Genomic DNA, 11,313 nt, shown 5'->3' with positions numbered 1-11,313 from the left:
ATATTTATTTATTTATTTATTTATTTATTTATTTATAATTTACGTATTTTATTTTATTGTTAATTATTAATAATTATTAATTATTGAATTTGTTTCTATTTATAATAAACATACTTTTGCTACTTCTTTTATAGTCTTTGCTTCTCCCCATCCCTTTACAGGCAAATCCATTACTTGATCTGCTGCTAAAAACCCACACTCGATACCCTCAGAAGGGGGCCCCCCTGAAGGGCCCCCACGAGGCGGCCCTAGGGGGCCCACTTTTACCTCAAAGTAATATGAACCCCAACTGCAGCAGCAACGCGCAAGGGCACTGCCCCAATTACGTCCGCCTGCAGCAACAACAGCAGCAGCAACGTCAGCAACGTGAGGGGCAGATCCTACAGCAGTGAGAATCTGCGAACAAGGAGCATGCGAACAGCAGCAACAGCGATAGCAGCAGAACCACAAGGAGCAGCATCATCATCACAACCACCAGCAGCAGAAGCGGCAGCAGCGGCAAGAGCAGCAGCAAGGGGTTACCTGTTGCAGTATATCTATCGGGAGACAGTTTAGCATTATGTGTATATCGAGGATCGAATGAATGATCAACTGTCTCCTTTCTTAAAGGGACACCAAGGCGTCTCCCTTCATACCGCAGCAACCAATCGCCACCTTCTCCCTCGACATGCTGCTGCTGATGCTGTTGTTGCTGCTGTTGCTGCTGTTGTTGCTGGTGGGGAAACGGTGATGCAGCAGCAGCGGAAGAGCGCACACGAGGTCGTCCGCGAGAAGTAACTGCTTGCTGCGTCTGCTGATGCTGCTGTTGTTGTTGCTGCTGCTTGAGTTGCTTCTTTCGCCCAGATGACGAGGCACGAATCGGTGCTGCGGTGTCTGCAGTTGCAGCCCCTGCAGCAGCTGCAGACCCTAGCTGTGGGGTAGCTGCCGTGTCTTCTTCCCTTTGTGCTGTTGCTGCTTCTACTGAAGCAGCTGCTCCTGCACCTTCTGAAGCAGACACTGTACTGCTGTTGGTTGTTGCTTGGCGCTTAACAACTGCTAAGAGCAACTCGCGAAGCGCTGCAACAAGGTGGGGGCCTTCTCTGCTGCTGTTGCTGTTGCTGTTGCTGCTGCTGCTGATGCTGCCGTTGGCGCACGCGTTGTTGTTGCAGCTAACGTTGTTGCCGTTGCCGCTGCTGCTGCTGCCGTTCTCACTGCTGCTGCTGCTGCTGCCGTTCTCGCTGCTGCTGCTGTTACTACTGTCGCTGCTGCTGCTGCTGCTGTCGCTGCTGCTGCTGCTGTTTTCCTTCGCGGTTTTAACAACCCACGACGACAACTGAGGAGGCAGCAGTCTCTTTAAGTTTTCATACACCCAAGGACCCCGCTGTTGCTGCTGCTGTTGCAGCTGTTGTTGCTGCTGCTCTATACCCTGACCCGAAGCATCGGCTTGCAGTTGCTGCTGCAGCTCCAGCAGCTCCAGCAGCTGCTGCTGCACGGCTGCTGTGGAAGTCTTCTTCTCTTCTTCGACGGATGGCAACCTCAACTCATCTCTTTGTTGGTCGTTCCACCCAGAGTCTTGCTGCTGCTGCCGTTGCTCCTGCTGTTGCTGCATGGGTATCATATTTTCTGCTGCTACTACGCCTGCAGCTACAGCAAACAGCTACTGCTCAGCATTAGGTGGTCTGCTAGTGCTAGCGAGGGGCGAAGACTTGCTATTGCTGCTTGTGCTGCTGCTAAGGCAACTAAGGCGTCAGTCGATTCACCAGCAGAAGCAGCAGCAGCAGCAGCAGCTGGCAGTATCTGCGTGTAACATATATTTGGCAGTAACCTCGTTGTACTGAACAGATCTGGGCATGTCTGTATGCTGCTACTGCTACTGTTACTTATGCAGTTGCCGCTGCTGCTGCTGCAGCAACAACAGCAGACGCTACTGCTGCAGGAGCCCGACAACTTAGGGCGGTATGCTCCTGCTCAAGTTGCTGCTGCTAGGGTAAACTGCTGCTGCTTTGATTTGTAACAAAACAATAAAAAGGCGAAAGAGAGGGCATGCAATAAGTCCAAGGTGTTTTGCCCCTGTTGCTGCTGTGGCTTCCGTTGCCGCAGCTGCTGCTGCTGCCGACAGACCTGCATGCGCATGCACACCGCAGCCGACAGTAACACCCCCAGCAGCACCTAGAGCAGCAGCAATAACAAGAACAACCTCAAAGCCAACATAAGCAGCCGCAAACAACCAATAAGAGTCAACACTATGCCTGCTGCTGCTGATGCTGCAGAGAGGCCCCTGTGTTACGTCGATGCGCTGCCAGCAGCAACAGCGGCAACAACACCAGCAGCAACCGCTGCAGCAACAGAAATAATGGCAGCTACAGCAGTTGCAGAAGCTGCAGCTTCTGCGGCTTGGAGACAACAGGGGCTTCCTTCATTTTAATAGGGTTTCTATGGGGTCAAGCAGACTAACAGCAGCAGCTGCTGCTGCCATGCCTGCTGCTGTTGCTGGGTCTGCTGCTTCTCCGCTGCTAGGCGTCCCGCCAGCAGGGCCTTAGTTCGAGCAGCAAATGTCTGAGCGCAACGCTCAACAGCAGCAGCACCCGCTGCTGCCTCATGTGCAGCGTCGAGTGCAGCCTCAGCAGCAACAGCAGCACCAGCAAGAGCAGCAACAGAAACAGCAACAACATGAGAAGAAACCCCAGCAAAACGAGGTGCAGCAGCAGCAGGTGCGGCAGCAGCTGCTTCACCAGCACCAGAAACAACCACAGCTGCAGCAGCAGCAGTTGCGGCGGCAACAGCATCAGCAGCTGCAGGAGCAGCAGCAGGACCAACTGCATCAGCATCAGCAGCCGCATCATCAGGCCCCGCAGCAACAGACACCGTATCAGCAGGCCCAGCAGCAGAGTCTGCTACATTCATATCAACCATGGCCTCATCAGCAGCAACAGCAGCTGCAGCTGCAGCATGAGCACGTGTTGCAGTCTCCGCTGCAGCGGCATTTCGCGCCGCAGCAACAAGCCCAACAGGACAAGCTGCAGCGTCAGCATCAGGCAGAGAAGCAGCAGCAACAAGTGCAACAACAAGTACAGAAACAGCCACAACAACAACCTCAGCAGCAGGGGCAGCATTACCAGCACCTACGGCCAAACCAGCCGCAGCAGCTCTCCCCTTTGCGCTGCTCACCGCGAGCTACACCGCAGCAGCAGCAGCAACAGCAGCAAGCACAGGATTGGCAGCAGCAACAGCAGCAAACGCAGCAAGTACAACAGCAGCAGCGAGAGCAACTGCAGCAACAGCAGAAGCAACGACTACAGCAGCATAAACCACACCCGGTACAGCAGCAGGATCATCAGAAGCACCAGCAACTTCAGCGGTGCGGAGTAAACAGGCCACAGCAGCAGCGGCAACCGCAGCAGCACCAGCAGCAGTTGCAGGCTGTGCCAGGCAGCCTACTACACCAGCAGCAATGGCAACAGCAACGGCAGCAACAACAGCAGCGGCAACAGCAGCAATCATCTCCATCAAAACTGGGCCAAGCACGGCATTTGCTGCATCAGAAACAATTGCAGCAGCAACCACTGCAGCAACAACAACTGCAGCAGCAGCCACCGCAACAACAACCCCTGCACCAGCAGCAGCAGCAACAGCAACAGCCACTGCAGCAGCTACCAGTGGAGCAGCAGCCGCTGCAGCAGCGGCAACCGCTGCAGCGGCAACCACTGCAGCGGCAACCACTGCGGCAGCAACCTCCCCAACAGCAACAAAAGCAGCAACAGCAACAACCACAGCAGCAACAGCGACAAACACTACAGCAACCGCAACGACAACTGCAGCACGAACCACAGCAGCAGCCATTGCAGCAGCTGCCACAACAGCATCAACCACTGCAACAGCCGCAACCACTGCAGCAACAGCACCAACCTGTGCAGCAGCAACCGCTGCAGCAGCAACAACAACTCCAGCAACAGCAACTTCTGCACAAGCAACCCCTGCACCACCAACCGTTGCAGAAGCAGCAACCCTTGCAGCAGCAGCAGCAACCCTTGCAGCAGCAGCAGCAACCCTTGCAGCAGCAGCAGCAACCCTTGCAGCAGCAGCAGCAGCAACCTCTGCAGCAGCAGCAACCCCTGCAGCACGAGCAACTACTGCAGCGCCAGCAACCGCCTCTGCAGTATCAGGAACGGCAACAGCAGCTGCAGCAGCAATCGCCACAACAGTGGCAGCAGCTGCATTATCATCTGCAACAGCAGCAGTTACAACTGCAGCACCAGCAGCAGCAGCCGCAAACCTCTTCCAGCCTGGCCCGCACCTGTGGGGCTCCGCAACAGCAGCAGCAGCACCAAGTGCTTCAGCAGAACCTGCAACGGGAGCAGCAGCAGCAGCAGCAAGACAAGAAATGTGAAGGAGATGAAGCAAGCTTGCTGCTGGCAGCATTCCTTCCCGTTGCTGCTGTCTTAGAAGCATTTAAAGACATTCGTGGCATTAAGTGTCTCCTTCCTTGGCAAAGAGATTGTCTCCTTGTCTCCAGACCAGCAGCGGCAGTAAATGTTGCTGCTGCGTCTGGTACCCACGCTAAGTCTGCTGCTGCTTTGGATGCTGGTACTCCTCGCGCTTCAGCGGAGGGCGCTGCTGTCTTGGCTCCGGCTGCAGGTTCAGCAGCAGCAGCAGCAGCAGCCGCAGCAGCAACCCCTCCCAGAAAAGCAGCAGTACACTCAACAGCAGCGGCAGCAGCAGCAGGAGCTGCTGCTGTTGCTGCTGGAATTGCCTTGCGTTGGCCTCGACGAGTAGCAGCAGCAACAGCAGCAACAACAACAACAACAACACCAGCAACCACAGCGGCAGCACCACCACCTGCTGCTACCGCCGCTGCTGCAGACTCGCGAGTGTTGAATGGATCTTTAAGCATTTTGTATTCTGCCCCCACAGGGGCAGGAAAAGGTCTCGTTGCTGAGCTGATTCTGTTGCGTCATGTATTCGGTTTGCTGCAGCTCCCACCGCTAGACACACTGCAGCAGCAGCAGCAGATGCAGCAACAGCTGCAGCTGCAGTGGCCCACAGCCTTAGCAGCAGCAGCAGCAGGCACCCCCGATTCTCCATCCCCATCTCCATCCCCCCACACAGCAGCACCACCACCAACAGGAGCACCAGGAGAAGCAGCAGCAGCAGCAGCGAGTTGCATGCATTCACCTCGAAGGGCAATTGTTGTGCTGCCTTTTGTCGCTTTAATTGACGAGCAGCAGCAAAAGCTGCAGCGTCTATTTGCTGCTGCTGAGCTACCATTAAAAGTTGTTGCGCTGCATCACTGCAGCAGAGACACCGCAGGGTTAGAAGCAGCAGCAGATGCTGCTACCTTCGATGTCGCCTTCTGTACAGTAGAAAAAGCAGCAGCGCTGTTGCAGCAGCTGGCATCAAAGAATCTGCTGCTGCAGCAAGTGGGGCTGCTTGTTGTAGATGAACTGCATGCGCTCGAAGACAGCAGCAGAGGGGCCCTTCTTGAGTGTCTCCTTTCTCTAGTAGTATATTGCAACACCAAGCTGCAACTGCAGCAGCAACAGCAGCAGCAGCAGCAGGTACTGCTGCCTATTCAGGTCGTAGGGATGTCTGCTACCCTCAGCAATATACACGAAGTTGCTGCCTGGCTGTCTGCTGCTGTTTACTCGAATCCCCACAGACCCCTCCCGCTGCAGGAGTCCTATTGCTGCTGCAGCGCAGCAGCATCAGCAGCAGCATCAACGGCAGCAGCGAGAGGACCTGAAGGCAAAGGTGCCCAAACGACTGCAACAGAAAAAAATCAACAGTCTGCACGTCTGTTCGTCAAGCCTGCTGTTGCTGCTGCTGCTCCTGGTAGCCCACAGCAGCAATGGCCGGAAGTCAAGCTCCCGCCACCCCTGACGCCGCTGCTGCTGCAGCTGCACAAACAGCAGCAGGAGCAGCAAAAGCAGGAGCAACAGCAACAACAACAACAGCAGCAGCAGCAGCATGGGAAATTTACAGATAGCAACTCGCAATGCCCCACGCTTGCGACGGCTACTGCTCGTGAGCCGTTGCTGCGGCTGTTGCTCCTGCTGCTGCAGCAAGGAGACAGCGTTCTCATCTTCTGTCGCAGCCAAGCAGCAGCAGAAACTGTTGCTCTTCTTGCTGCGCATTATGTCATCCCCCTGCTGCAGCGGAACCTAGCGCAGCAGCAGCAATCTCATCTTGAGCAGCAACAACAGCAGCAGCAACAGCAACAGCAGCAACAGCTGCAGCGCTTTTATTTCCTCTCCCCCGATGCAGCACAGTTGCGCATGCGTCGTGTGCGCAACGTGGCGGTGCTGCAAGGGGGGGAGGTGAAGGCAGCAGTTGCTGCTGCTGCTGCCGCTGGGGTGTCTGTACACCATGGTTCTCTAACAGCAGAAGAACGCCGTCTATCAGAGAGTCTCTTTAGGGAGGGACTCATTAGAGTTCTTGCAGCAACTTCAACTCTTGCTGCTGGTGTCAACTTCCCTTGCGAGTCCGCTGTTGCACATGTTGTTGCTGCTGTTGCTGTTGCGGTCGTTTCTGTCGTTGTGTTGCTGTATATATTCTTCTCGTGTTGCTGTTTCTTCTGCTGTTGCTGTTGTTGCTGGTGGTGGTGCTGTTGTATCTGTATACTCCCCCCCGCTAGTATGTGTAGCTTTTGGTCTTGTTTCTGTCATTCTATATCTCTCCTGTTAGTGATGCCTTTACTGCTGCTGCTGCTGCTGCTGACTTGCTGCCTGCTGGCTGTTGTTTTGTGGTGTATGTACAGCTCCGTGTTGTTTGATTCGCCCCACATCGGCAGCAGTTTCTTGGATGCCATTCACTTTAGACAAATGGCGGGCCGAGCAGGCCGCATGCAGGACAAAACCAAGCAGCAGCAGCAGCAACAGCAGCAGAAGCAGCAGAAGGGGGGTCGTGCGATAGTATTTTGTAAGGCTTCGGAGGAAGCAAGGGTACAGCAGCTGCTGCTGCAAGGCACCCCACAAGTTAACAGCGCATTAAAAGAAGACAGCAGCGGCATGCAAAGACTTTTATTAGCTGCTCTTAGCTGCAGCAGGGGTTTGCTGCGTTGCAGCGGCAGCAACGAAGACATCGCCCTCCTCGTCTGCTGCACCTTCCTTGTTACCCAACACCGCACCCGCCTGATGCAGCAGCAGCAGCAACAGCAGCAGCAACAGCAGCAGCAACAGCAGCAGCAAGAGGATCACGAGGAGGAGATGGACAGTCAGCTTGCTGCGCTAGTGCATCGGGAGACAACTGCTGCTGTCTCCGAGTTGCTGCGCTTAGGGTTGCTGCGTTTTGCTGCTGGTCGTTACGAAGCAACAGCAACAGGACGTGCTGTTGCTGCTGCTGCTCTGTCTCCTCAAGAAGGTGCAGCAGCATGCTACACGGTTGCTGCAGCAAGCAGCAGCTTAGCCCTTCATGACGATTTGCCTTTGGTCTTTTTGATTTCTCCAACTCTGCCGCTGCCAGCAGCAGCTGCTGCTGCAGCTGCTGCAGCGCGACGAGCACGGGATGCAACAGCAGCAGCAGCAGCTGCTGCTGCTGCTGCTTCTGCTGCTCTTACTGCAGATAACCTCAGACACCTAGAGAGAAGCATGCTGCGCATGCAACCATCAGAGCGCCTCGCCTTAGATCGAATGGGTGTGGGACTGGAGCAGCTACGTGCCTTTATCAGCATGCCCAAACGCGACCCTGCTGCTGCGGCTGCTGCTGCTGCTGCTACTGCTGCTGTTGTGCCCAGTAGTGACACCGAGCAGCAGCAGAAGCAGCAGCAACAGCAGAAACAACACCAACAGCAACCGGGTGAACACCTACAGGTTACTGTGAGAGATTGTGTTCTCGCATGCCCTACCGCAGCAACAGCAGCAGCACCTGCAGCAGCAGCACCAACACCACCAGCAGCAGCAGAAGCAGGAAGTGGTCAAGGTGGTATGGATTGTATTAGGAGTATTGTTGCTTCTCCTCTTGCCTTTGTGCGGCTGCGTGCTGCACTTGCTGTTGTGTCTTTGCTGCGGGGGGTGCCGCAGCAGCAAGTAGCAAAGAGTTTTGGATGGAAGGGTTTGCTGCTGCAGCAGCTGCACCAGCAATCGCTTCTAAATGCTTCCTTGATTTCTGCATTATGCGACAGGACAGGCCATTGGATCATTGCTTTGCTGCTGCTGCAGCTGCGGCAGCGGCTGCTGCTGCTGCACGAGACACCCGAGCAGCAGCAACTGCAGCAGCTGCTGGATATTGATGGCATCTCCCTGCCTGTTGCCCGTCTGCTGCAACACCACCTAGGTGTACGTACACCGCAGCAGCTTGCTGCTGTCTCCGCCCCTAAGCTGCTGCGCCTTCTTGCAGCACAAATGCGCTGCTCCCCGCTACAGCAAGTCGTGCTGCATGCAAACAGAGCAGCAGCAGAACTAACTAAGAAAATCCTAAAAGGACTTCGAAGATACTGCAGAAAAAGGGTAAGACTCCAGAAACAGCTGCTGCTGTTCCTGCTGTTGTTGTTGTTGCTGTGGTGCGGCTCCAGACGCTGTGGATCTCCCTCTCCCTGCATGCACAATCAGAACGGATAGTCATTTGCTTCTGCTGCTCGTGCGGCTGCTAATCTTGTTGCTGCTGATCCTCGAGCTGCGGTTGCTGCTGCTACTTCTGTTGGTGGTGGTGCTGCTGTTGTTGCTCTTGCAGCATGCACAAACAGAGGCCCCCCATCCAAGGACAGCCAGTTTTGCTGCTGCTGCTGCTGCTTCTACTGCAGGCGCGAAAACCCCAGAAGGCATTGAAGGAGCTGGAGCAACAGCAGCAGCAACTCCAACAGCAGCAGCAGCAACAACAACAGCAGCAGGATCGCCAAGGGCTCCAGGGGCAGAGGGAGCACACTAAGGGTCACGAAGCTTCACGATCAGCCGGACAACAGCAAGTGCAACAGCAGCAGCAGCAACAGCAGCAACAGCAACAGCAGCAGCACCAACAGCAGCAGCTGCAACTTGAAAAGCAGGAACAGCAACAGCAGCAACAGCAACAGCAGCTGCTGCAACTTCAACCGCAGCAGCAACAGCACATGCAACAGCAGCAACAGCAGCTTCAACAGCAGCAAGAACAGGTGCTGCAGGAGCAACAGCAGCAACAGCATCTCCTGCTGCTGCAGCGGAAACAGTGGCAACAACAGCAGTGGCAGCAGCAACAGCAGCACGTTCAACAGCAGCAACAGCAGCAGCAGCAGCAGAAGCAGCAGCAACAGCAGCAGCAAGAACAGCGGCAGCAACAAATGCGGCTCCGGCTGCTGCAGCATGGGCCGTATGACTCGCAGCAGCGTCTGTTGGTGGTTAAAGAGCACCCGCGGCAAGGGGACCAGCAAACAGCCGGCAGCGGTGTGCCTCTGGAGCAGCATCAGCAAGAGGTTGGGCAAGAGCAGAAGCACGCGCGGCAGCAGCAGCAGTTGCTGCTAGATAGCGAACAGCCCGCAGTGCCGCAGCCCCTCCCCAGTTGGATAACAACCTTGCGGAGACACAAGAGACCCTTGGAAGGGACTTCTCAGGAGCAACAGCAACAGCAGCTGCACCAACAACAACAGCACCAACAACATCAGCAGCATCAGCAACCGGAGGAACAACAACAACAACAGCCACAGCAAGAATTACAGCAACGCCAGCAGCAGCAGCTTATTCTGCAGCAGCAACAGCCAGGTAAGCCGCAGGTACGTCAACTGCAGGATAAGTACCAACAGCCGCAGATGCAGCAGCAGCAGCAGCAGCCGTTGCGCCCGCTTCCCTGGCCTTCGATTTTCGCACTTTGCGGTTGCCCTATTTCCTCTCCCCCTAATCAAAGGCCTCCTTCTGTTGCGGCAGAGATATACCAAAGAAGCAAACGCCTGCGAACAGCAGCAGCAGCAGCAGCAACAACAACAGCAACAACAACCCCAGCATCAGCAACAGCACCAGCAACAGCAGCACCGGCAGCAGAAGCTGCAGCAGTAGAAAGTTTTGCTGCAGCTGCAACGGGGAAAATACGGGTCCGAGTTGTCGGTGACAGCACCTGCTTCTCTATCGATGAGTCTTTGCTGCTGCCGCAGCAATGCAGCAGCAACAACAACAACAATGACATGCTGGCTGCTGCAGTGAGACGCACTACAGTGTTCGCTGCGTGCATACTGTGGAGTGAACCCCCAGAGCCTGTTGCTGCTACAGTGCACCACAGACGAAAGAGACGCAAGAGACGCAGCAGCACCAGCAGCACCAGCAGCTCCAGCAGCGTCAGTAGCAGCATCGGCAACACGGGTAGCGACACTAGCAGTGACTCGGACAGAAACAGCAGCAGCGACAGCCGCAACAGCAGTGACAGCAGCGGCAGCGATGATGAGGCTACTGCAGACCTCCTTAGGGCCCGAACGGAGTATAGGCAAGCAGCAAAGGAAGCCGCTGCTGCTGCTGTTGCTGCCTCTCAGAAAGACGCAACAGCTACAGAGCCGACAGAGCGCGCCGAAGGAGAGCTCCCAGTAGCAGCAACAGCAACAGCAACAGTAGCAAGCCCTGCTGCAGCCGAGCCTGTTGCTCTGCTGCTGGTTTCGCCCATTGACGGCTGTTTCGTGGTCCCTCCATTGAGGCAGGAGAGCAACAGCAACAGCAACAGCAACAATACTGGCAGTAGAAACGACAACTGCAACAGCAACACTTGCAACAGCAGCAGCAACAACAAGATGCTACGTTTCCCTGCTGCAGTGGAAGGATGGCTAAGCAACAGGCAGAATTGCCTTGTTGTTGCAGATGCGACAGAGTGGGCCTTGCTGCTGCCTTCTTTCGGGTGTATAGGCAGATCCAGCTGCGGCAGCAAACTTATGGACCCCAAGCTACCGCATGCAATGCTTCAGCCTCGAAGACCTCGTGCTGCACCTGCTGCTGGTGCTGATGATGATCAGCCGTCCGCAGCAGCAGCAGCAACGGATGGTGCTGCTGCTGCTGCTGCCGATTTAGACGAGGCAGCCGCAACTCCTTCTGTTGAGGCGTGGTGCCGCATGTACGACATCCGCTTTACAACCCACTGCAGCAGCAGCAGTAACAGGAGCAGCAACAGCAGCAACAGCGGCGACAGCGGCGACTGCAGTCAAAAGTGGCAACGGAGCCTCGCGAGGGCTGCTTGTTGGGAATGCTTTTGCCTTCTTGGCCTTTTAGCAGTATGCTGACCCATACTGCTGCTGCCTTCAACAGCAGCTTTGCTGCTGTTGTTCCTGCTTTTGTTGCGTCTACAGCAGCAACGCAAGGCGTGCATCAGTTTTCTCATCTGCTGCCTGACTTATTGTTAGTGAAATCCTGCTGCTGCAGCTCACGCACGCCATGCTGTATATATATATATATATATATA

The 11,313-nt window shown here is 55.4% G+C and overlaps 2 protein-coding genes across 2 annotated transcripts; one reads left to right on the top strand and one right to left on the bottom strand.

The window, feature by feature from the left end:
- Window positions 1-380: 380 nt before the first annotated feature.
- EMWEY_00049180 (hypothetical protein) lies at window positions 381-1,597 on the bottom strand (the record flags this gene model as incomplete). The annotated part of the gene is made up of 2 exons (XM_013479453.1): window positions 381-396; window positions 636-1,597. The coding sequence occupies 2 exons, from the start codon at window positions 1,595-1,597 to the stop codon at window positions 381-383; spliced, it is 978 nt and encodes a 325-aa protein (XP_013334907.1).
- A 934-nt stretch (window positions 1,598-2,531) lies between these two features.
- On the top strand, window positions 2,532-11,134 carry EMWEY_00049170 (DNA polymerase, putative; the record flags this gene model as incomplete). Its single annotated transcript, XM_013479452.1, has 4 exons — window positions 2,532-6,457; window positions 6,734-7,896; window positions 8,101-8,249; window positions 8,714-11,134. The coding sequence occupies 4 exons, from the start codon at window positions 2,532-2,534 to the stop codon at window positions 11,132-11,134; spliced, it is 7,659 nt and encodes a 2,552-aa protein (XP_013334906.1).
- Window positions 11,135-11,313: the final 179 nt, after the last annotated feature.

The sequence above is a fragment of the Eimeria maxima genome, genomic scaffold (genome assembly GCF_000499605.1).
Source record: "Eimeria maxima Weybridge genomic scaffold, Emw_scaff1150, whole genome shotgun sequence".
Lineage (NCBI taxonomy): Eukaryota > Apicomplexa > Conoidasida > Eucoccidiorida > Eimeriidae > Eimeria > Eimeria maxima.
This window is presented reverse-complemented; position numbering and strand designations above follow the sequence as displayed.